The sequence below is a fragment of the Ranitomeya variabilis genome, chromosome 3 (genome assembly GCF_051348905.1).
Source record: "Ranitomeya variabilis isolate aRanVar5 chromosome 3, aRanVar5.hap1, whole genome shotgun sequence".
Lineage (NCBI taxonomy): Eukaryota > Metazoa > Chordata > Amphibia > Anura > Dendrobatidae > Ranitomeya > Ranitomeya variabilis.
The window spans coordinates 512,092,999-512,119,977 of NC_135234.1; the positions used below are offsets into that span (position 1 = coordinate 512,092,999).

Here is a 26,979-nt window from a genome sequence, read left to right on the forward strand (position 1 = left end):
CTATCTATCTATTACATATCTATGTCTCTATATCTATCTATTACATATTTAAGTCTATCTATCACATATCTATCTATCCCATATCTATCTATCTATCTATCTATCCCATATCTATCTATCACATTATCTATCTATCTATCTATCTATCTATCTATCTATCTATCTATCTATCTATCTAGCTCAAGGTTGAAAAAAGCTACAGTGTTAGAAGCTGATGTGCTTCTCTTCCTACTTCATCCTTTGTTCTGAGGCCGATGTATCTGAGCACAGAGCATGTCTCTGTAGATGAGCAGCCATTGGCCGACCGGACCGGCGTTCATCTCAGCATCATCATCCCCCAGCACACAATACGCTCAGCATTCCTGGTGATGAGCTGCACAAACCCCATGGCTTCTGTGCCCTTCTTGGAAGAATTGTCCTCCACACTGTAATTTGTGCCTGGTTTAAGGATGGCAGCGGTAAGCCAGTCTCAGCCCCTGCGCCAGCCCTGCCTCTACCACTCCAGTAGCAAAGGTAGATAATCTGCTAATTCAGCATTTTGCCTTTTCTGCATTTCGTGTGTCTTATTGCATCTTTGTTTTTGATGGTGCACAATGTTATAATGTGTAGAACCGTGATATACCCAGAAACAGTAAAGATTGCCATAGAAGTATAGACTAGATTTAGTAGCACAGTCGCTTCCTAGCCCTAATTTCTTTCAATGTGCCAACATATTCTTTGAGCAAGTATCTAATATTGGCCATTTCACACGTTGAGGATTTCTTTTGGTACCTGATGTGCAGTTAGTGCTTATAATCAATTACGATCCCAAAAATGTTCTTGACGTGTCGTGATTTTGTAACTTCTGTAAAGTACCGTATGTCTTTATGCATCACGTGTTTTAGGCAATATGTGCCCATGAAGAACTTACCTAGATGTGACTATACCCTAATTCTGAAAATTGAAGATATTCTGCTCTAGTTCTTTATGGTCCCGATTGATTTACGTTTTTTTTTTAGTTACTTTTTTATTTTTCTGATATTCATTGCTCTTTTTGTTGGTTTAAGAATTTTATCCAAAAATGATCTTTGTTTGCCTTTTTGCTTCTTTTTAGAGTAAAAAGTGGCATGATGCTTTAACATACTATATATTCATCAGTAACAAATAATGAATTAGGCTAAAACATCTGGATAAGGAAAACAATAACACAGGCACAATAACATAAAGCTAAAGGGGCTGCCTGGGGAAAACCGTTATCACCTATTCACAGGACAGGTGATGACTTATTGATCGTGGGGGTTGAACTGCTAGGACCTGCACCGATTGGCAGAACAGGGAACTCCTGTCCCTGTAAGAATGCGCGAGCTGCACTCTATTCATTCTCTATGGGTGGCCGAGCAATGGGCATCCGACCTGCTGCTCCATTTTATCTGTGATAAAAGTTCCTCATGATGAAGATTATTATTATTATTTATTATTATAGTGCCATTTATTCCATCAGTCTGGGTGTCCGTGGTTAGACCATCGTGATCTGTAAGTTACAGTGATAACTTGTCTTCACTGGGCAATTCCTTTAGCTGAAAAACGAAGTAAATAATGAATAAGGTGCAAAAGTCACTATGAGGCTATGGTCCCACCAGCGTATCAAGAATTGGTCCTATTCTCATCCAGATAAATGGTATTTTTTTTCTTTCTCACTTGTCATCTATCGGCGGTCCTGTTTTTTACTCAACAGCTATTAATCGTTTACAGGACCATTTACAGTTTCCTATGCTGCAGAATTGTAATGTGTCAGTAAAAATCAGATGGCATGCTGATGGTCCGTATGGGATGTGATTGTTTTCTCACACCCAGCAGATTTCGGAGTGAAATTGCAGCAGGTTGCGATTTTGTTCTCATGCCGAATACAGCTAAGAAAAAATATGCAGATCTCCACTGCCCCATTGAATAATATTGGTCTACGTGCTATCCCTTTTTTTTTCTCGCATTGCTCTCGTCCAACTTATACTCCAGTGTGAGCGAGCCCTTACAATCAAAAGGCCCAAAAACTGGAGCATCCTGAAAGGGACAGAACAGAGGGGGGCCTAACTATTCCAATGCTTGGAGTTATTATCTAGCTGCCCAAATCCAACAGTTGAAAGGATGGGATCAGGGGAATGACCAGGTGAAAAGTGGACAATTAGTCAAACAGATATCTCCTTGGGTAGTGGATGCACAGTAGTCATGCCACTCTGGCACAATCCCTCATTGTTGGAGTTCATGAAGCTGGAAGGTTGCTCCGAGTGGGAAGAGAGCGGAATTCATACTCTGGCCCAAATCCAGTCTGGGAATATTTTGAGCAATTCCAGTTCTATAGATTTCTGCATCTCAGATGTGTCTGCACAGCTCAGCTTAAGACTAAAGACCTGGCCGTATGGCATAAACATATGGTTGAATGGGCGTCAGGGGAAGGGCAACGAGAGGCCTTATTTCTAACCTATATAAACTTCTGTTAACTGCATACCTAAATAAGTTCTCTCTTACTATTAAACCTCAATGGGAAGCCAATGTGGGAGCGATATTGGAGGATTAGTGGGACTTCATATTAGGCTAAAGAGCGCAATGTGGGAAGTCACTATCATACACACCATGGGTAAGCTTGCTGCTTGACATTGTGCTTTGACTATCTTTGTCCCTGTCTGATACGTTTTACTATGGGTATATTCTGTCATATTGGAAGCATATATAATTCTTGAAATTTTGTTTATTCATAGCCTGTGTAGTTTCTATATTGTAAACGGGTACAACAGACAGGATTTCCCTGGGTGACATCTTTCAATGCTACTCCATTTTTTGCACTTTCTTATATCCTTACTCCACCACTTTTCATCAAATTTTGTCTTTATTATTTTGGAGGAACTTGGTAATTATTTTGGTTCCTAGCCCACTGGTGTATGCTTTGCTATATGAATATGTTGTCTATTAAAAAACTTCAGCTAACTGCATCCCTAAATAAGTGCCCTTTTACTATTAAACCTCAATGGGAAGCCGATGTGGGAGCGATACTGGAGGATCAGTGGTACTCCATATTAGGCTGGACACCTCTACTTTCCGAATCTCAAAAGTTGTTGCAATTATATTTGATTCACAGAAAATACAGAACTCTAAAATTTTCACATCAGATTGGCGTAACAGAATTAATGGTATAGTAATAAACCCAAAATATGTAAATTAGGAGTCATACCAGATCTCCCTGAGGAGGATCCGGTGGCAGTTGGTATGGCCAGTATACTGTATATTGCAAGAAAAACTGGATACAATCTACTCCACCATCCACTGGTGAATTTATTAATAGAGTAAATGGGTTTATACGTTTTGAAAAAGGAATTTAAAAAAAAATATTTTTAATTATTGTTGTAATTTAAAAAAAAAGTTCAATAAAAAGAATCTGATTTCAACAAGGCACAGAGCCAATGATGAATCGGTGCCTATGCATCAGTCTTGTGATGCACATATTACTGTTTTTATTCGCCTGGATGTTCTAGAGAGCTAGCCTTAGATGCCCCGTAAATTAGTTTGGCTACCGTTAGAGATCATGGCGTATAAGGACTTGTCTAAACTTCTTGATTGAGGTCGTACCTGCATTGACTTTTACTAAACCTGAGAATAAATGATGTTTTGCGCAGTGTTGTTTCTGTCTCCCCCCGCTATTAGGGGGGAAGGTGCCACATGGCCCTTGACCTTGAGTGGAGCTAAATTGTAATTTTCTACAAGTTGAAGGAGATTGGTGAGGTCAACACAATTGCCTAATGTAGTACCAGTCAAAGATTTTACAAAGACTCCCTAATTCCAGCATCAGTTGTCACCCATAGGGATCAAGCATGTGTTTATCTCCGACTCATATGTATGTAATAAGTGGAAATGAACTGACTTTGTCTTAACAGTCAATTTCTGCTTGTCTTGAAGTCATTGTCAATGTGAAGAAACCTCTGCAGCCCGTTCAGATGAGTTGTAAGCAAGTGGCGCTGGAAATGTTCTCTCTGTGTTCAGAGCTTGATATTTTGATCAGAGGAGAAGTCCAGCAGGTGAGTACAGGCCAAACACATTGCAATGTTCCAAATGTAAGGTTGTTTTCTTGACCAATGTGCTTTTTAGGCTATTTTCAAATGTTTGTAGTAGATCGTATTTATTCTTTTTCTATTGAAAAGAGCATTGCTGATTTGCTGTTATTTATTATGCTCACCCAGGGCCGTATTTAGAGTTTCTGCTGCCCTAGGCACTTTTAGTGCTGCCCCCCCCCCATCGGTGAGTATGACACTATTGGCAGGGACTTTGGCAAGAATCGCTGATGTGAAAGTTGCCTTTTGCAGCAGATGGGGCAGTTTTTCTGCATCTGCCACGTAATGGATCACTTACGGCAACACTGCGGTCGGCCTCATTCATTCCCTATGGTATCTGCGGCACTTTGCCATGATCTGGCAAATGTGGTACCATACCTCCCAACTTTTGAAGAAGGGAAGGAGGCACAAAGTGTGCAGCGCGCGTAGCGCGCCGAGGCAAATTTTAGGCCACGCCTCTGACCACACCCATTTCACAACTAGTCACACCCATATCCACATCCCAACCACAGCCATATTAGCACTGCTGATCACAATGTTTTATATACAATAATTATAAACGAAAAAATATGGCCACACAGTGCTCCATACTGTATAATGGCCACACATGATGCTCCATACTGTATAATGATCCCACATGATGCTCAATACTGTATAACGGCCACACATGATGCTCCATACTGTATAACGGCCACACACAGTTCTCCATACTGTATAACGGCTACACATGATGCTCCATATTGTATAATTGCCATGGGCCACACATGATGCTCCATACTGTATAACGGCCACACATGATGCTCAATACTGTATAATGGCCACACACAGTTCTCCATGATACTGTATAATGACCCCCCTCCTGTATGCATGGCTCACACTCCCCCCCCTGTATGCATGGCTCACACTCCCCCCTGTATGCATGGCTCATATTCACACACCCCCCTGTATGCATGGCTCATATTCACACCCCCCCCTGTATGCATGGCTCATATTCACCCCCCCCTGTATGCATGGCTCATATTCACCCCCCCCCCTGTATGCATGGCTCATTCACCCCCCCTGTATGCATGGCTCATATTCACCCCCCCCCTGTATGCATGGCTCATATCGGGGGGGCGGGGCGGTCGGTCGCTTGTGACCTGGGGCTAAAAAAAAACAAAACAAAAAAAAAACCTTGCTCAGGTGCCGCCCCCCGCAATGTCGCCGCCCTAGGCACATGCCCTCGAGTGCCTAGTGGCAAATACGGCCCTGTGCTCACCTATATTGCACCACAGCACTTTAAAGACATCATCACTCACCCTTTTGGGGCTCACAACCTAAACTCCTTATTGGTATGTCTTTTGAGTGTGGGAGGAAAGCAGAGAAAACCCAGGGAGAACTCCTTGCAGATGTTGTCCTTGGTGGAACTAGAGCAAAGCAGCAGTGCTAACCCCTGATCCACCATACTGCCTATGTTCCTCGTAGTGTCCCCGTTCAGGGGTTTACTACTGGTCGGGGGCTTAGTAATGAAGTGGGATGTCTTGAGCTAAAAAAAGTCACTTTGCCTTAGAGACCTCATACATACTGTATGTCAGTAATATTTTTTGTTATGAGAATAAAAGACAATTTTTCATCATTCTGCAGGATCTGATTTTCCTCTACAGTGACTTGCAAAAGTATTCAACTGCATTTTTCGTGTTTTCCTACTTCTAATCTTGAATTTCCAGCTCCTCTAAGTTGGATGGTTTACTCTGTTGCAATCTTCAAGCCTGTCCACAGAATATCATTTTTCCAACAAAATTTACAAAACCATTTTTTGGGACCACATCACATGACTTTGGGTGGGCTATATGAATGTATCTAGATGTGTGGTGAGCACCTTGAACCTCCAGGTGCTTCACGGAAGTTTATAATGTAGAGCCGTAAAAAACAAAATCCCATTTTTCCCATAAAATTGTTTTAGCACCCAATTTTTTGTTTTCACAAGGGTAACAGGAGAAAATGGACCTCAAAATATGTTGTACAGTTTCTCCTGAGTACTCCGATACCTGACATGTTGACGAAAACTACTGTTTGGGTGCATGCCAGGGCTCGGAAAGGAATGAACACCGTTTGACCAAAAAAAATTGCTGGAATCTAGAATTGACGCCATGTCGCATTTGGAGAGTCCCTGATATGCCTAAACAGTGGAAACCCTCCACAAGTGACCCTATTTTGGAAACTAGACCTCTCAAGTAATGTATCTAGATGTGTGGTGAGCACCTAAAATCCCCTGGTGCTTCACAGAAGTTTATAATGTAGAGCCGTGAAAATAAAAAAAATAAAAAATTTTCCAAAAATTTTTTATTGCAGCCCCAGTTTTTATATTTTCACAAAGGTAACAGGAAAAAATGCATCATACAATGTATTATATCATACAATTTGTTGTGCTATTTCTCCTGAGAACGTCCATACCCCATATGTGGTCGAAAACTACTTTTGAGGAACAGTGCAAAGCTCAGATTAGAAGAAGCACCATATTGGAGTTCAGATTTTGCTGGAATGGTTTGAGGGTGCCATGTCACATTGGCAGTGCCAGAACAGCAGAAATCACCCATAAGTGATGTAATAACTACATTTTTACTGCTAAAATATTGTTTTAGCCTAACATTTTTTATTTTTAGAAGCGCTCATAGGAAAAAATGATTGTTGTGCAATTTCTCCTGATTGTACCAAGACCCTACATGTAATCGGGAAATATTTTTGAGGCACAGTACAAAGCTCAGAAGGGATGGAGCACCATATTATAGTGCAGATTTTACTGTTATGGTTTACGGGTCCCATGACACACTGGGTGAGCTGCGGAGGTGCCAGAACAGCAGAATCCCCCATAACTGACCCCATTTTACAAACTACACCTCTTAATGAATTCATCTAGGGGTGCAAAGATCGTATTGGCACCATGGGTGTATCACAGAATGTTACACCATTTGGCAATGAAGACAAAATTATAAAATTTTTACCACAAAAACTTGTCACACAATTTCTGCCTAACGTTGCCTATATATGGCTGTACAGTACTGCTTAGTCACGCGGTGAGACTAAGGAGAGATGGAGCGCAATTTGCCTACTTGTGCACAGATTTTCCTAGAATAATTTGCGGACTCCATATACAGAGCCCACAAGTGCTAGAAGAACAGAATACCCCCTCAAGTGACCCCATTTTGGAAATTATACCACTTTGGGAATTTATTTACAGGTGTAGTGATGATTTGACTCCATGGGTGTTTTCCAGAAACAAGCAGCAGTGGATGTTGCTGAGTGAAAATCTGTTATTGTGGTGCCCATACATTGTAATGCCTAGTATGTTATGCCCAGCTTGTGCTTCTAGATACAAGTACTAGTGATGAGCGAATATACTCGTTACTCGAGATTTCCCGAGCACGCTCTTGTGACCTCCGAGTATTTTTTAGTGCTCGGAGATTTCGTTTTCATCGTCGCACCTGAATGATTTACATCTGTTAGCCAGCATAAGTACATGTGGGGGTTGCCTGGTTGCTAGGGAATCCCCACATGTAATCAAGCTGGCTAACAGATGTAAATCATTCAGCTGCGGCAATAAAAACTAAATCTTCGAGTACTAAAAAATACTTGGAGGTCACCCGAGCGTGCTCGGGAAATCTCGAGTAACGAGTATATTCGCTCATCACTAACAAGTACCCATAAATTAGGCCGACTTTCATTGCTACAGAAATGCCAAACGTGGGCACTAAATGTGGATTAGGCCCAATGTGGGGTATTTGGATTTGGGAGCGCAGAATTAGTTGAATTTCTTTTGGCAGGTGAGGAGCCATAGCACTTTTCCAGAGCCTTTGTACTACCAGTAATGTGTAAGCCCCCTATATTTCTGTTAACAGATGACAGACCTGAGTTGAGACTTGCTTTTTTTGTGGATTGAATTGACGCTTTTATTGGGAACATTTTACATAACATTTTGGATCACATTTATCCAGCATTCAGATTAAACCCCTGAGGAATCCATTAAATATTATGAGGCGGAAGAGTTACTCTGGGCTCTATCTGGCCTCTAATAAGCAATGTCCTTCTTTTCAGAAGTGCTCAAAATTGTAGCCGAAGGCACTTTTATGCACGCCTAGAAACACGGATACCATCGGATCACAGGCCAGACGGCGTCCACAGTGCCTCCATCTGCCTCATTATAGAGAATCTTCCGCCAGGGGTTCTGTCTGAATCACGTTTTTCAGATATTTACACAGAAACCCCGATGTAAACGCTCAGCGTTGAGTGTAGGATATATGTGAGCCGAGCCTTACTGCGATTTTTGGAAGGTAGAATGAACAAATCAATAGTAGGTCAATAATTGGATTTATTTATTTTTTACGTTATTCCTTGTGTGGTATAAGTGATTAGATGACTTTATTCTTTGGGTCGGAGCGATTACAGCTATACCAGATTTATATAGTTTTTTATGTTTGGCTGCTGTCACACACTAAAATACACTTTTTTTTGCAAAAACAAGTTTTTGCATCACCATATTTTGAGAGGTATAATTTTTCAATATTTCTGCCGACTGGGTCATATTAGGACTTGTTTTCTGCAGGACAAGATGACGCTTTGAGTGACATCATTTTTATTTACAATCGTCTTTTTGAATGCGTTTTATTCCACTTTTTTTTTCCAGTGGTATGATGAAAAAGCATAGTTTGCCATGCTTTTTTTTGACGTTCACTGAAGGGGTTAACTAGTGTGAAAGTTTTATTGCAATGCATTATACCTATGTGGAAACATCTAGACCATGCTCTGATCCTGAGTCATAATGGCAACGATCCAGGGAGCCGATTTGTAGGGAGAGGGAGCTCACGTTCCTCTCCCTGCCTCCCATATGTTGCAGTATTTAGGAGGTTACACAATGAGGGGCGGTGCTAGCACTGTCTCTGGTTGTCACAGCAGGAGCTCAGTAACTAGCAGCGCTGAGCTCCTGCTGTGATCGTGCCTGAGATGCTGATATTTCAGAGATCATATTGAGATCGATCAGTCAGATTGATGGGCTGTTTTGCCTCCTTGTAGTGCTCAGAAAGAGTAATGACATATTGATATATTATATATTTCTTAATCTAAAGAGAAGTGTAGAAATCAAAAAGTATAGCATGAACCCTTAACAGACTATAGGTGTCACGGTTTACTGAGACAGAGAGAGGCCAGACGACCATGGTGTCTGATTTATCGCACTCCTGCACAGATTAGAAGCACCTCACCTTCATAATAAACAGTGCAGGTTCCTGCTAGCAGTGCAGGGGTTAATCTGTACAGTTGAGAGCTCCTGGAAGCTTTCTTGCTTTGATGGTTTCAGCTGTTCAGTGCAGTGCTGGCCACTCCCCTCTACTATATATACTGGCCTCTGGCAAGCAGGGATTGCCAGTGTTAGTTTTATGCTGCTTGGTTCTGGAGTGAGAGGTGTTGGTTGATAGGAGACGTTTGAAGTGCTGTTCTAAATACTGTTGCTTGGTCGTTTGTCTGTATGTATATCCTCATCCTCTCCTTTATTTTCCTTCCTTTACTTCCTGGTGTTCCACTTTGTAATTTGTGAGTGCATATTTGTATGATTGCTTCATTTATCCCTATACATCTTCCCCTGTTAGTCTGGCTTATGTATTGGTATATACAAACCAGACTAGAAAGTTTTACCAATCATTCAAAAAGGTAAAAAGTGTTATGGGATCATATAAAACATAACCTTTAATTATTAAATATACTAAAATTACAACAATTCCCAAAAGAAAATTAAACAAACAAATAATTAACACCACGCAGTTTTATATGCTAATTCTTATTGCAATGTGCTGAATACGATAGAGCACTATTTCAGAACTTGGCACTTTTGCCACAAATGCTCACTAACAGATAGAGTGAACCTCACCAGGGTTCACACAATAATCCAGCCCAAATATAAATATAGCCCATTGGCTAGCACACTGCCAGTATCACCATAGGCTAAAACAATCCATTGTTCCCAGTATGATCAAGAGAAACCTGAGGGAAAGCATAACCAATCATGATAGAATCACTCCAATATTTGTATGCTTATTGCCCAGGTGTATACAGTAATAAAGGAACGATCTCACCCGTTTTTGTTCCTTCCACAGTTGAAACGGTTAGATTAATCCACAGATGTCCATTGGTTCAGGGGGAGGCCTCACATCTTCCATATATTACCCCTTACTCAGATCACTTCCGGGACCATAACCTAAACTTCCCCATGTATACACATCCCCGACGCATTTCTTCCGGCTTAGTCATCAGGGGAGAAGCCGTTGGATATAGAACGGGGATAGAGTGTGCAGTCACTCGCCGCACATTATCATAAAAAAGCGGTATTGGTATACACTGCTACTTCCCACTTCCCTGATTTAGGATCTCAGTAAGACACGTGGCACCATCAGAAGTAATCCGGGCAGCAGGGATAGCTAGGGTGCCCCTAGCTTTAGGGATAGGGAAGGAGCCACTAGCCCGGGATCTCTGACAACTGTTCCATGTCAATAGGTCTTGTACTACAGGTATATACAACTCACTGCAAGAAGAATAAGACTGTATGTATCATAACCTGAAGATGAATACACTTTGAAATGCACATGATGCAAATTGCCACTATTTTGAGACCACTGAAGTATGAAGGATGAAACTCTTCTATACAGTCAGCCTTATGGACTAGCATAAAGGAATTACGACATGACTTCCATACAGCTGTGCTCCTTTAAGTTCTCAGTTTTATATAAAAGACATTGTAAAGTTCTGCATTATTTTTAGAATACATTAACATTGAAGTAATAAAATCATTTGCGGGCATCCAGAGTTGAAACTTTACAAAATCTGTAATAGTGTCCCCAACATGGGCTGACATACAATTGGTGCAATCTGTGCAGCTGCACACGGGCCCGTGAGGTAAAAGGGCCACTTCTACCTCCAAAGTAAATGTAATTGTGCATTATGATGAGAATTTGGACTGCATAGAGCCCATAAACTGTTCTTGCATAGGAGCCCCTTTCTGCCGGTATTTGCCAGTGGCCCCTAAATACCACATTTTATTTATAGGGCTGTTTTCAGAATGTTGGACCTTTTGAGCCTAGCATTCGGGTGTTCTACATTTATTCTGCGATCTCAGCCTATTTGCAGTATATACACTTCATGTTATAAAATGACAGATGGCCCAGGGCTGTGTGGATCTGGAATATACAGAATCACCGCTCTATTGTATGTAATGTTTGGTATATTCAAGATGTTTAATTGCTGCTCAAATTTTTACTTTAATTTAAACTAACTTTTTCAATAGTTACAGGAGCAAATTGTGGACGGTATGGTGTTAGGGGAATCTGACATATTTCACATATTAGGTGAGTGTAATACAAATATTTAATTGGGTAAATGGCTTTCACTTGTCTACAAATAATATTTGTATGATGACATTTGGTGAAATTTGTTGATAATAAAATGTAATATTTACTGCTATTTTACAGATCTATATATAAGATGTTAAAATATAACCAAAACAAAATAATGTTAAAATGACACTAAATTGTTTTCTCTTCAATCTAGGATCTGAACTTGTTGAGAGAATGAAGGAGTGTTTAAGCCTCTTACCTGAACCTGCACCAGGCCTAGAGGTGGGTATCACTACAATATCAAGTACCTTGGTCCTCAAGATGAGGCCACAATGAACTTACAATGTCAGAGATAATGTCTGGAGGTGGCACATGCGATTTACAGGAATACCCAGGCATTTCAATAGTAAAACTACCTTGAATGAGGTGTATCGATTGGGGAAATCTCTTAAAGGTGGAAGTGCTTTAAATATTTCTTGTAAGATATTTATCTCTAAGCATACAGAATACTATACAGTGAATATACACATCGATGATAGTGAATATTCAGTATACATTTGTTTTTCCTTCAGGACTACCTTGACACTTCAGGGTTATCTGTACTGTTCCCAAGGGTTGAGATATACATTATACACGAGAGACCTGTTGATATTCTAGAGAGACCTCCAATGGATGGTAAGTTTTTAAGAGCCAGAATGTCTGAATAATCGCCATTTACTATGTGCCACTTAATATACTGTTATCTTTCTTTTGTGTCAGGGAAGACTATGTGCCACCTTGTGCAGAAAGACCCAAGTGCTACCTTTGATAACATTTTTACTTTTTTTTTGTTGGTACTAAAGATGAACTAATGGATTCACAGGACACTAGTCCAGCAGCCACGTCTGTCATGTTAAGTCCTTCTCAGTCCCTGGCTTACTAGAGGTAGGGATCCCAGTGAAATGACACGCAGCACAAAAGGTTGTGTGATCATATACAGGGAAAGCCCAGGAGCGCGTCTGACTCACTGAGCTCTACCCCTCCTTTATAAAAAGAGTTATACTTTTACAGACATGCGCACAAGCGCTCATATTTCACATCCTTAAAAAAACAGTCTATACTAGAGATAAGGCACGGCTTCTGGTATTTAGGTAGGAGGTTACAATTACAAGAAGAAATGCACCCGTGATTAGTTCCATAAAAGGAAATGTCAACTTTGCTCTAGTTTCTTGCTGCAAGCCAGATGTCTCAGGAGAAAGACACAATGGATTCTTTCAGTCTGATCTCCACAATTCCCCCCTTTGACATATTCCTTTTATTTATTACCATAGGGCCAAAGACAAAGCCTTTATTTTTGGTATTACACATACACACACTTATATTATTAATAAGAGAATCAAATCTAGTATTAATTCTTCTATTGCAAATTATTTTCTTCTTTAGCAGTATACTAAAATATAAAAACAAAAATTAGTACAGTAATATTAATTAGAATCACTAGAGGATAACATAAGAAGGAAGAAAAAAAAAAACAAAAAAAAAACTTTATACTCTTGCATCTATTACACAAAGTTTATCTGTGCATACTGAGATACCCTTGAGCACAATCTGGAATAGTACGTATATGACTACAATAATCATAACTATATGTATTATGCTCTGCATAATCCCAGCAACCCACCCACCGATTCCTCTGAACCAGTTGGCTGGGTTAAGAAAAGAAAAGGTATCTGACCACCAGCTATACTTATTCTGGTCATTATCTTTGTCATACTGATCTCTGAGTCGTTGTACGTCCTTTAATTTAAATGTCATACTCATCAGATTCATTACAAACCAGGTTCCCCGGTTTGCTTGTACAACTGTTTACATCACCTTGGGGGAACAACTCAGAATGTTCCCATTTTCTATTATGTATGTATCTTTCCAATACTACAGGTTTGAAGGCATCAGAGGAAGGGACGGTTGTACTGAAACTGAGCTGTAGATTTTCAGTGGGGACCTGTCCTAGATCAGTTAATCCAGTCTTATTCCTAGGTACCCATTTTCCTCCCCTGAATGCTAAATATTGTAGATGTGTATTACTCCCTGAGAGATTACCCTGCCACCAAGGAAATTCTACCCATCCCACAATTGGTATGGCGATTGTAGTATTCCACAGCCTAGCATTACCAGTTTGGTTGTTGGCCAGGTTGTCTGAACAATTAGGCCAAGCGAATATTTCTTCTGCTGATACGGGAACTGCTAGAAAAGGTATACTTGTGGCTGATACCGGTGAATGGGTACAGATCCAACAATCTGTCAGGGTTTGTGTATTGTTTAACAAGTCATGCACTAATTTTCTATGATGTTGTACGAATCTATTGTTCAAAGGGGTTAGAGAATTTAGTCTTTCCCATGCCTTCGTCGTGGTTAATACTATTAACATCAATATCATGAGTTTATACTGCTTTTTTTGCAATGGCTTGCATGTATCCATGATGCCTTTCCTTCAAGCTTGACTGATGTAGGTGTTGTCAACAGGACTTGGAAGGGTCCGTCAAATCTTGGTTCAAGAGCCTTTCTGGTGTGTCTTTTTACATAGACTTGATCACCTGGTTCCAACTTGTGACTTCCTTCAATGTTGTCAGGATCTGGAAGGGAAGCAAAAACTTGTGCATGCACCTTAGTTAATTGTTTCTGAAGATTCTGCACATAAGAAGTCAATGACTCAATATTTAACACAAGTTGCTGTGGAAAATAACATCCTAAATTGGCAGTCCTACCAAACAAAATTTCATATGGAGACAGTTTAGTCTTACCCCTTGGGGTATTGCGTATTGAGTAAAGGGCCAGTGGAAGGCATTCTGTCCAAGGCTTTCCTGTTTCAGCCATGGCTTTCTGTATTTTTAATTTTAAAGTTCCATTCATGCGTTCCACCTTACCAGAACTTTGAGGATGGTACGGAGTGTGTAACTGACTTTCAACACCCAACATTTTCAGTACATTTTGAAATATTTCTCCAGTGAAATGAGTACCCCTATCTGACTCGATCACTTCAGGGAGACCGTAACGGGGTATCAGTTCGGCAACTAGCTTTACAGCAGTGTTTTTAGCTGAAGCCTTCCGAACTGGATAGGCCTCTGGCCACCCTGAGAACATGTCCACACACACCAACACATACTCATACCCATTACTTTTTGGCAGCTGGATAAAGTCTATTTGTAATCGCTGAAACGGATAGAGAGGTCGGACGTGGTGCTTCATAGGGGTCTTTGTCGTCTGTCCGGGATTATGTGCCAGGCATATAACGCATGCAGCACAATAGTCTCTTGCGTAGTTGCCAAAACCTGGAGCCAACCAGACTTGCTTTGCCAGTAGTGTCATTGCATTTGCAGACACATGCGTAGGGTGGTGCAATCCACCAACTACAATCGGGTACCAGGCTCTAGGTAGACATATTAGTCCATCTTTCTTCCAAATTCCTGCTTGTTCTTCTGCCCCTTCCTTTTTCCATCTATCCCTCTCCTCTTCTCCTGCATCTTCCTGTGCTTGTCTCAGTCTATCTTCAGTATTTTCTGTGAGGTTTACAGTATGAACCTGTCGTAAGGGTTTGACTGCCGCTGCTTTGGCTGCTTTATCAGCCCTATCATTTCCCCTAGATTCCCTAGTGTCGAGTCTCACATGTGCAGCTACCTTAATTACTGCTACTTCTTTTGTTTCTTGTGCAGCCTCTAAGATCTGTTTGATCAGAGAAGCATGTTTTACAGGTTGGCCTGACGCTGTCATGTAACCTCTAGCTCTCCAGATTACTCCAAAGTCAAACACAATACCATGTGCATACCTAGAATCAGTGTATATATTAGCTGTCTGATTCTCAGCTATTTTTAGCGCTTCAATCAATGCTGTTAGTTCTGCTTCTTGTGCAGACTGTTTTGGTGGAAGTGGTTCTGCTTTGAGAGTTTCAGATTCTGACACAACTGCATACCCTGTATGGAAGTTACCTGTGTCATCTGCAAACCTACTACCGTCTATAAACAGCTCTAAATCTGGATTTTGAAGTGGTGTTTCGGATACATTGGGTAAGCCTGCTGTTTCTTGTAAAATGAGCTCTGTACAATCATGTGTGTCTGTAGGGAAAAAATTTGCGTGTGGATCAGTGTCCTTATTCCCCCCTTCAGACTCGAGAGGTAGCAGTGTAGCTAAATTGAGAGTCTGAAGCCTAGCAAATGTGATAGTAGAGGGAAGCAGCAAAGAACACTGTAGCCGCAAATGTCTGGCCATGGAAATGTGTTTTGGTTGGACCTGGTTTAATATCCCATAAACATCATGCGTAGTTTGAACTGTGAGTGGATACTCTAGGACAATTTCTGATGCTTTGTCCAACAATAGTGAGACAGCAACAACTACACGTACACAGGTTGGCGCTGCTCTAGCTACGGGATCTAACCTTGCTGAAAGATATGCAATTGGTCTTTGTTTCCCTGCATGCTTCTGGGTAAGAACTCCTGTAGCATGAGAATCAACTTCTGCAGCCATAAGCTGAAATGGTTTGGTGTAGTCTGGTAGCCCTAACGCTGGAGCTGAAACAAGGGCATCTTTTAATTGTTGGAACGAAATCTGACCTTCTTTTGTCAACAAATAAGGTTCACTTTTTACACAGTCATACAGTGGTTGCATTAGTTGACTGGCATGTATAATCCATTGTCTACAATGAGACACTATTCCTAAAAATGCTCGTAGCTGTTTATGATTTCTAGGCTCATTCATCTGTCTTATTGCTTCAGTTCTTTGAGGTGTAAGATGCTTTTTACCTTGAGGAATGCAATGACCTAGAAAGACCACTTTGATCTGACAAACTTGTAGCTTTTGTCTATTCACTTTACACCCTTCTTTTTCTAGAAAACATAGTAAACTCACAGTGGACCTTTCTGCAGTTTCTAAATCTGGGCAGCAAAGTAGTAGGTCATCCACATACTGCAAAATTACTACCTGTGATTCAGGTTCAAACCTTTGAAGAACTGTTTGTAGGGCATTTGAATAAAGAGTAGGGGAGTGTATCATTCCCTGTGGAAGGCGTGTCCACGCCAACTGTTTGCCCTTAAATGTAAATGCAAACAAATGCCAACTATCTTGGTGTAAAGGAACCGAGAAAAATGCATTTGAAAGATCTATTACAGTAAACACTTGAGAACTGGCTGGTATCTGTGATAGTAACGTATGAGGATTGGGTACAACTGGGGTGATTGGATCTAGAACTTTGTTTATTTCTCTTAGATCATGTACCATACGATATTTGGGCATAGAACCCTTATCAAGAGTTCTCTTCTTGACTGGATACAGAGGAGTGTTAGCAGGTGATTGTATCTCTACCAAAACTCCTTTCTCTCTATATCCCTCTATCTGTTTTGTAATCGCTAATTCCTGCTGGGCACTCACAGGGTATTGTCTGAGCTGTGGGAGAACAGCTCCTGGTTGCACAGATAATTTTACAGGAGAAATATGCAATAATCCCACATCAGTGTCACCCTGTGCCCACAGTGTTTCTGGGATCATTGAGAGGTCTAGATCTGTGTTGTACTCTTTTTCTTCAGTATAATCCTCAAAAGCCTGAATTCTGACATATTGTTCTAATGATTCTGCATCATCAGGGATAGTCAGCATAACTATGCCATCTTCCCTAAAATTGATGTTAGCTTCTAATTTCTTTAGTACATCAGTTCCTAACAGACATGTTGGGGCACCTCTGGCATACAAAAATCTGGATGCAAAACATTTAGGTCCTAATGAGACCTCTAGGGGCACAGTATATGGCAGTGTTCGAATTACCCCATCATAACCCTCAGCAAAAGTTGTTTGTTCTGAAATATCTTCCGGATTCGGAAGAAAATCTTGATTCAAAATTGAGGAAGTTGCACCTGTATCTATCAAAAATGGAATCTCTCTCCCCCCCACATTCACCTGTATCATAGGTCTTCTAGCTGGTAGGGAAGTTTGTAACACATCGAGTCAATCTGAATCTGGTATGGAACCATCTATGATGGTAGATTTCTGCTGGTTGTCCGTTTGGGGAGGGTTATTTCTGGGAACAAATTTGCCTGACTTTATATCTGCCAACTTTTTCCTGCACTCTCTTTGGAAATGACCTGGCTTTTTACAGTAATGGCAAGGAAAATTGTGTCTCACTCTTCCTCCTGTATTAGCTTGTGCTATTCTAACAGGCTTACGATTCTCTCTCATATCCATGGCTATTCCTAAACATCGTTGTTTCACAATATTTGGTTGTTCAATTGTTCTCCAATCTGGAGTAGAGGATTTAAATTTTTCTCTGATTTTCAGATCTAGCCCCTCTATTAATTGTTTTGTAAAAAGTCTCCTTACTGAAGCATCAGTCAAATCCAATCCTTCATCCCTAAAGCTATTTTCTAGTTCTTGACTATATTCTTCAATACTTTGCCCAAATTTCTGCATAATCACACCTGTAGATCCCCTTTCCCTCTGTTTTCCTCTCATGAAAATTATTAATGCCTCTGTGAACTGGGTACCTGATGCTTCTGTCTGTAAGGCACCCCCTTCTGCCACTGGTCTATTGGGCTGTAGGTGTGTCAATAATTCCTGAAAAAGTCCGGGGGACATTTTCATTCTACATAATTCTTCCCCGTCCGCCCAGACCCCAGCATGAGTCTGCATGATTTGTTGTATATACTGCGCAAACCTTATGGGGTATTGAGTGGGATCCGGTGCATTATGCAAGAGTGACATACCCTCAGCAGGGGACCAAGGAAAGTATTGTCTGGTCTGATGATATCTGGTGTTCATTACCCCGTCAGCACCAGCTTCTCTAAAAGGTCTTGGTACTACCCTAACAGGGGCAAGTACAGCGCCATATCTAGGTGTACCACAGGCTAGGCAATCATTTCTCCAATCTGGATTTTGTTGTCCACAGTGTGAACATTCCCATCCTCCTACCCCACCAAGATTGGGATACAAGGCTGGAAATTGTTTTCCTCCTTCTGCTCTTCCAGATGGTACAAATGATTGGGCTTTTGGATCTAGGTAAGGTGGCGGGATTATGTCACAACTTTTTCCCTTCCCCATGATCCATTTGGAAGTGTCTGGATCGTACTTCCAATTCTCCTCTTTAGCTGTTTTTGAGACCTCTATCATACAGTGTATGATTTCTTCCCACCCATTGTCTTTGATAATTCCACCTCGTTCTTTACTCAGTTTTTCCCATTCTGTACTGAACATAAGTGCTTCTGAAATTCCCAATTTTTCTCTTACCCTTCTAATCTGCCTTCTGACTGTCTTTCCACATCTTTCCTGTATGATATCTGCTGCTTCCACTTGTCCTAAGACGGTTTTTGTCTGTTTATTTCCCATTTTTCTTTTCAATATTAGCTATGACTACCCTAGGTGACGTTTGGACAACCACTTCCTCTATTGGTGGCGTCTCGTTGCCTTCTCTCCTAGGGAGCTAAAATATTGAAGGGCTTGTCTGCTCCGTTTCTTCTAATATGCAGGACGTACTTAAGTGCTATTATGCACGCAAACAGACCCAGCAACACCATACAGATCACAAAACTTTCTGTGTCAGTTAGCATACTTGTCCCAGGCTCATGAAAACCGCGTCCTGGGCTCATTCTATCAAACCTTATCCAGAAATGAAGAAGGTTAAGCACTTAATGAGAGTCAAGCATGGGCGGAGAAGAAGAACGCAACCACATGACCCAGTTAGGCTGACTTCCGTGTATAAGGCTTATACCCCAACTATTTCGGCTTATTTTCTACGCACTTTTGCTCTTCTTTCACAACATACCACAACCTTCACACTGTTCACACGCTGCCAGGGACAGGACTCATAAATCTATACAATATGGTAACCCGAGTTTTATAGGTATCTACTCACTACTAGACTAACCCAGCGTGACACGGCTCATAGAGATCTTTCGGATAATACAGGGCAGATAAAAGAGAACTAATAATGTCTCTTACCTGGCCAGGTTTTTCAGTTCATTTGCCGTCCATTATCCCAGATCTCCGTTGTCCGTATCCGCAGGTAAATCTCGAGCAAATACTCTCACCTCAGGTCCCTGTTCGGTGCGCCAAAGTAATGTTAAGTCCTTCTCAGTCCCTGGCTTACTAGAGGTAGGGATGCCAGTGAAATGACACGCAGCACAAAAGGTTGTGTGATCATATACAGGGAAAGCCCAGGAGCGCGTCTGACTCACTGAGCTCTACCCCTCCTTTATAAAAAGAGTTATACTTTTACAGACATGCGCACAAGCGCTCATATTTCACATCCTTAAAAAAACAGTCTATACTAGAGATAAGGCACGGCTTCTGGTATTTAGGTAAGAGGTTACAATTACAAGAAGAAATGCACCCGTGATTAGTTCCATAAAAGGAAATGTCAACTTTGCTCTAGTTTCTTGCTGCAAGCCAGATGTCTCAGGAGAAAGACACAATGGATTCTTTCAGTCTGATCTCCACAGTCATCTGTGGCCACTGGACGAGATCTATGCAAACCACCTTCTATCTGCATTCCTGGTGGATCGCATGATCAGGCTGACTGGCGCGACGCCATACATGCGTCATGCTGCAACAACGTAGTTGAATCTGGCCTACAAATCAGAACACATTTTAGAGATTCTGACAGATAGGAGGCAGTCGCGGAGCTCCCATCTGGTGGCCACGGACTACTGACATCGCTGATGGACCAGAGTTCTGTAAATTGATTGATTCATCTCTGCTTGACAGCTTTTCAAGATAATTTGGCTAGTTTCTTTGTTTTTATCATTGATTTGGTTATTTAAGGAATTTGATATACTTTTAAATAGTGTATAAGAATGAGATATGTTACGAACCTTCAGACAATTGAATGATACAACATCAGAAGCATTGGTTTAAGAAGGAAGCAAGCAAGGTCATTTTCTCTGCTGATTATTGTTTTTGCTGAAATGTACAGTGGACACTTTTGTTTGAATTTAACTTTTGAATTTGAGGACATAATAAAGGCAAATACCCTGTGTCTAGAGGTTTACTAACCTCCCCAGACCCCAATGCTGTCTGGTGCCCCAAACACCAGACCACCAGGCTTGAAGGAGCTGAGCTACAGGGACCCCAATATACAGACATCAAGGGACAGACATACGAGTGTCTAGCAGTCAAGGACATGCATACTTTTGCAACAATCACACACACACAAACACACACACACACACACACACACACCTCTCATAAAATATACTTGCCTACCTTTTTAGTGGTTCTGAGCTGTAATAAGCATTATCCAAAATTGTTTTAAAAAATGCCTGCCATTTATGAAGGTCATGCTCCCAAACACCTCTAGCTATACGTTTTACATCATACCACCAAATTAATAAAAACCATAGATCATATCACATAGTAAAAACAGACCTGTGACTAAATTCTGAAATAAAGGTTCATATAGGCTTAATAAATACAGACACAAGACCTAAAAATTAAAATGCACACCCCAGGATAAAAACATGTTCCCTAAATAAGTACAGACTCAGATCAATAACCCTACAAAATGTAGGCACCATACCAGACCCTTAAAATATACAAACCTCAGATATCTCCTTTGTGGAATCTTGCTGCTTGGCCATGGCTCCAGGATCCTCTGCATAAATTTGGGCTATAGCATCATTGCACAGTGCAATGGATGGATTTTTTTCCCCACAGTTTGTAGGAAACATATGACAAAAACTCAATGACCATCAGATTCCTATAATTATTTTGTCTTTCTAAAATTGCTCTCTGCAATTCCTGTTACCAGGTGGGACCCCCAATGTGTTTCTACCATATGTTCAGCATGGCTCATTTCCATGACACTTTTGTGTACTTAACAAGCTAACACTGATAACGACTGGAATTTAAGTAACAAATCTGCCACTTGTGAGTTCACCTTTATAACCCAGGTAGTACGAGATAAATCCAATACTATGGGAATACCATTGGGTGTGTTGTAAACTATAAACCATGCAGCAATCTCTTTTTTTATGGCTTACTTATGCTACTATTGCGCTTGTTTTGTTTTCACAGACTACTATGCTCATATAGGCAAACTTAATCAGCTGTTGGTTTTGAGCCAACAACTCGAAGACGACGTCAAGCACTTAGGAAGCCATAAATATGTAGCTCATCAGCTGTCGGTGCTGTATGTGAGTTATTTTCTATATTCTTTATTAACATACTTCATATTTATCAGAGAGCGTGCTATTTTGTTTGATTTGCTTCTATTGTGCTTAGAGAATTACTGTTTTCTTTTGTTGAAGCATCCAAGGAAATCAGTAGAACGGCATTGACTATAATAGTCATCTGGACAAAAAAAAAGGAAATAGAAATGATGGCAAGTGCTCTTTAAAAATACAAATCCAATGAAGTACTGTGAAGTTATCTCATCACTTTGGGGAGATTATCTTGTCATCTTGTTAACTGATGCCAGTTTTTTCTAGTATTGATAAATCCACCCCTCAATATTTCATGTTTTACCTCCTGCACCATATAGTATAAGTATTATTGCACTACAGAATTACCCCATGCATGCACGATAGAAGATATGTCTGCCAATCTATGAAAACATCAAACTTGACACTGCTTGTTTGCTTTCAACTTGTCTAGGGAATAAATAAATGCAGTATTGTGCAAAAGTTTTAGGCAGGTGTGGAAAAATGCTACAATGCAAGAATACTTTTTAATATAGAAGAATTATTAGTTCATTTTTATCAATTAACAAAAATGCAACAATAAGTGAATGAACATAAGAGATCTAAATCAAATCAATATTTGCTGCGACTGTCCTTTGCCTCTTTGCCTGCACAACAGCATCAAAGTATCAATTCTTCTAGATACATTTTCATTCAGATTTTTAAGGAACTGGGCAGGGAGGTTGTTCCAATAGTCTTATAGAACTAACCACAAATCGTCTGGGGATGTAGGCACAAATCCTTATGCCTCTTCATGTAATCCCATACAGACTCAATGATGTTGAGATCAGAACTCTGTGGGGGCCAAGTCATCACTTCCAGGATTCCTTGTTCTTTTAAACTTTGAAAATAGTTCTTAATGGTATTGGTTGTATGTTTGGGGTCGTTGTCCTGTGTCAGAATTAATTTGGAACCAATCAGATGCTTCCCTCATAACATTGCATGATGGATAATCATCTGTTTGTATTTGTCAGAAATGAGAATTCCGAGAAATAGGCAACGTTGAGTACCGTAAACTCAGTGGTCATCCAAGGAATCTTAGCGCAGCAGATGAAAGACACATCATGCTTACTTCACTTTGAAATTGGAATAACATCAGCTCAGAACTGGCAGCAGCCAGAGGGAGCCAGCTATATTGATCTGCTAGCCAGAAGTCGTCTTTATGGAAGAATTGTTTCCAAAAACTATACCTTTGTCATGTAAACAAGGCCAACTATCGTCGAAAACATAGGAACTGGGGTGCAGAAAAATGGCCGCACATGCTCTGGACAGGTGAGACAAAATTTGAAATTTTTGGCAAGAACAGAAGACAGTTTGTTCACCCAATAGTTGAAGAGTGGTACAATAATGAGTGTCAGCAGGCAACAGTGGAGGGTGGTGGAGGTTCATTGCAAGTTTGCATTTTCATTTCAGCAAATGAAGTTGGGTATTTCATCAGCAAGAATGGTTTACTCAGTCCTGAGAAATACAGGCAGATTCATATCCATCAAATAATATCATCAGGAAGGCATCTGATTGGCTCCAAATGTATTCTGCAGGAGGACAACATACAGCCAATGTCTTTAAGAACAACGTAAAGAAAAACAAGGTGTCCTGGAATGATGATATGGCCCCCACAGATCCCTGATCTCAACATTATTGAGTGTGTGTGGGATTACATGAAGGGACAAGATGATGTGCCCTAGCCTTGATCCACAGAAGATTTGTGGTTGGACTAACATGTTTGGGACAACCTCCCTTCTAAGTTCCTTCAAAAACTGTCTGCAAGTGTACCAAGAAGAATGTATGATGTTTTCAAGGTAACGGATGCCAAATATTGATTTGATTTAGATTTCTTTTGCTAATTCATTTTGTTAATTGATAAAAATTAACATTTCTATTTTTAAAAGCATTCTTACTTTGCAGCATTTTTTTCATACATGCCTAAAACATTTGCACAAGACTTTTTAGCTAGAATATTTCCTAGGGTCCAGACAGGTAAATTATGTAGAAATATTAGGCATAGATAAGCAACGGTCTGAAAAAGTTGGGTGACAAGTAAGTTGGCAGCATAATCAGTTACTATACATTATTTCCAGAAAAAAAAATTAAGAAACAGCTAAAATTAAAATTTACTTAGGCTATACAGCTCTGGCAAAAATTAAGAGACCACCACATCAAAACCCAGTCATGGGCAGCCCAATCTCCAGACCTGAACCCCATTGAAAACCTCTGGAATGTAATCAAGAGGATGATGGATAGTCACAAGCCATCAAACAAAGAACTTCTTAAATTTTTGCACCAGAAGCAGTGTGAAAGACTGGTGGAAAGCTTGCCAAGACGCATGAAAGCTGTGATTAAAAATCATGGTTATTCCACAAAATATTGATTTCTGAACTCTTCCCGAGTCACAACATTAGTATTGTTGTTTCTAAATGGTTATGAACTTGTTTTCTTTGCATTATTTGAGGTCTGAAAGCACTGTGGTTTTTTTTTACATTTTGACCATTTATTCTTTTTCAGAAAAAAAAAAATATAAAATTTATTGCTTGGAAATTCAGAGAATTTTATAGAATAAAAGAATAATTTACATTTTACTCAAAAAATATACCTATAAAGAGGCAAACTGAACATTTTGCAGTGGTCTCTTAATTTTTGCCAGAGCTGTATACACACATCTTTTAAATGCCAGCGTACTGGCTGAGTCTTTGATGCTGAAAATGCTTCAAAAAATTGCCAGTGATGTTTTTCCTGAAGTATCTTCTTTGGTGTCTTTTGATGTGCTTTTTTAGGTGTATTTCGGGTGTAATCTGCCTGAAAAAAACGCTGTGTGCACATAAGGTTACTAGACTGAAAGAGATGGCAAAATATTTCTTCTCCAAGGAGGAAATGTTCTTTAATAATTTTCTTTGTTCTTGCTCCCAGAAAGTTCTCAGTTATTTTAATGGATGCCTATACTTGGATGTTCTAAAGAGAGATATTGAAACCAACTTTAAGTCTGTGAAAACCGCACTGACTACTTGTGAGGGGACAAGACAGGAACCCCTCTTACCAGGACATCTTCTTGCATGGTAATATAATCTGAATATGTCATTTCCAAAACTGTACAAAGATCACGAAGAGGAGAATGTTGACCATCACTAGGCTGTGAAGACAATGCCATTTACAGTTCCAATACTCATTGTCCCAGTCACTGGGCTGTCTTCATTGCAGCATGTTACAGGGCCAGTTTATTACACATATAAGTGATAATCCATATTATAGAAGAATAGAGGATTGCTGTAAATGGAACTCCCTAAGGTGTAAGCAAAGATTTGCCATCTGTCAAAACAGTTTAACATTGATAAATGAATATCAGAACCAGACTGAGAGTGATCTTTGCACTTGGCCACTGAAGGTCATGGGCCACTAAACCAAAAGTTCTAGTCATAATAAACCTAAACTTTAAAGAGGTATTGAAGCCTTACAGTCCTTGGCCCATGGGCACTGCCTAATGCCCAAACTTTGTCCATTCAAAATATTCAAAACTTTTTTATTGTATATTTTGAATACAGTAAGTTTAAATATCTATGAATTGACCAACTTTGTATTCTTTCTTTCCAGGTTGCTAGGTCTAACTCAAACAATTATTACAACAGTCTCCTTACTTCCTGAAGAACTTACTGGTGAAATAATGTCTGTTCTGGCGTTCTCTTTGTCATACTGATTTTCTGTAATTATTGAAGCCAGTTTCATGTATGATGAACTATCATAGGATTCTCCACATAAGAAGACTTGTTTGTTCAAAATTAACAACTCTGCAGAATCTAGTCAGATAGCCCAAACTGACAGTATAAAGTAAGCACACAGTCTTGTAGGGAATGAAACCCCTATAAAAAATTACACCTTCAGTGTTCTTATCCCTGTCTCCGTTTTGCAGAAATTGAAGATTAAACAATTATGTAGATTATGGTGCTCGATGCACCCTTGGTGTGGCCAAGAAGCTCAGCGCACCTTTCTACCCACTGGTGGGGCATGCCCCCGTTTCACTCAATGGTGGTTGAGGGCACTGGCTTGCCGCAGCTTTCTTTTGCAGACAGTTCTTGCTCACCAGTAAGTGAGTGGGGACATACAAAATCAGTTTGTGGAAAGATGCATTCAGCCTCTTGGCCACACCTAGGGTGCACTGAGCGACATTATTAGCATATTCAATTAGACTTTAGTTTCTGCAGGATGGTGGCAGCAATTAGAGCACTAGAGGTGCGATTTTTGTAGGGACTGTATCCCTTTCAAGGCTATGTGCTTAGTTTATAGTGTCAGTTTGGACTGACTGACTCCATTTAAAAGTTGATCAGTTCTGTGTTCAAATGTAAGAAGAAAAAATAATAAAATGTGTTTAAAGTGACTAAATGTATTGTAACAGCTCAGACATGCTGGATGTCTGAAGAAGTACATAGTGCGCCTTATAGTGTAACCAGTTTAGATAAAACATCTGGGAACAAGATAGGAACCATTTAGCATGACCTGCATGAACTAGAAGAAGACATCAGCAAGTTGGGAGGAGAGAGGGCATCCTTCCAGCCTTCTCCTTTGACTTTTATTCTAAAATATAGCATGTCTTTTGAGTGGACAACACTTGAAGAATGGTCTGCTCACTTCTATAAACCTTGGTGTCTTTGGTAACCCAAAGCAGTTAATAAATGCATATGTTCAGTCTCTTGAGAGTTTAGATAGAGCTTTCTCTAGGACGTTTTTCGGAGCTGAATCTGCTGGAAAGAAACGTTGTGTGCACATGCCCCTACTCTGGAAAATTGCAGATTTTCAGCTTGAAAAAGAACCAGAAAGGAAGAAAAGTGTCAGGTGCTTGGCACCCCCTCTGGCTTCTTTCTGTTGGGCTTAGCATGATTAACTTGTTTTTCCTTATTTGTGTGTAACGATACTTTACGATCGGTTTACTTAAATTTTCATAAAAACAAACATAAATAAATGAACAGGAAGAAAATTTGCCTCGGCTACTATGAATTCTCTTGCTGTGGCAGTCTGCTCCATAGACATTGGTTTGTTGTAATATCTGTGAGGAGGGAAGAAAATAATGGGACACATTTTTCCTCCTAAATGGTACATACCGTATATACTCGAGTATAAGCCGACCCGAGTATAAGCCAAGGCCCCTAATTTTGCCACAAAAAACTGGGAAAACTTAATGACTCAAGTATAAGCCTAGGGTGGAAAATGCAGCAGCTACTGGTAAATTTCAAAAATAAAAATAGATACCAATAAAAGTAAAATTAATTGAGACATCAGTAGTTTAAGTGTTTTTCAATATCCATATTGAATCAGGAGCCCCATATAATACTCAATACAGTTTATGATGGGCTCCATAAGATGCTCTATATTAAA

At 40.2% G+C, this 26,979-nt stretch overlaps 1 protein-coding gene across 3 annotated transcripts; it reads left to right on the forward strand.

The window, feature by feature from the left end:
* Nucleotides 1-342: 342 nt before the first annotated feature.
* LOC143818347 (uncharacterized) lies at nt 343-26,592 on the forward strand. Of its 3 annotated transcripts, none has more exons than XM_077299689.1 (8): nt 343-513; nt 3,903-4,043; nt 11,383-11,443; nt 11,646-11,713; nt 12,004-12,106; nt 21,458-21,576; nt 24,526-24,671; nt 25,204-26,592. In XM_077299689.1, the coding sequence occupies exons 2-8, from the start codon at nt 3,963-3,965 to the stop codon at nt 25,304-25,306; spliced, it is 681 nt and encodes a 226-aa protein (XP_077155804.1). In that variant the 5' UTR covers nt 343-513; nt 3,903-3,962; the 3' UTR covers nt 25,307-26,592. The 3 variants fall into 3 exon arrangements, with proteins under 3 accessions (XP_077155804.1, XP_077155802.1, XP_077155803.1); XM_077299687.1 differs by having other exon boundaries at nt 348-513; nt 3,925-4,043; XM_077299688.1 differs by having other exon boundaries at nt 348-513; nt 3,925-4,043; nt 11,389-11,443.
* Nucleotides 26,593-26,979: the final 387 nt, after the last annotated feature.

Excerpts from the sequence above, each read along its gene's own strand:
- LOC143818347 (XM_077299687.1), top strand. The coding sequence starts at position 450 with ATGGCAGCGGTAAGCCAGTCTCAGCCCCTGCGCCAGCCCTGCCTCTAC. Across the intron at positions 4,044-11,382 it reads TCAGAGGAGAAGTCCAGCAG|TTACAGGAGCAAATTGTGGA; the intron begins GTGAGTACAGGC and ends CTTTTTCAATAG. Across the intron at positions 11,714-12,003 it reads AACCTGCACCAGGCCTAGAG|GACTACCTTGACACTTCAGG; the intron begins GTGGGTATCACT and ends TTTTTCCTTCAG.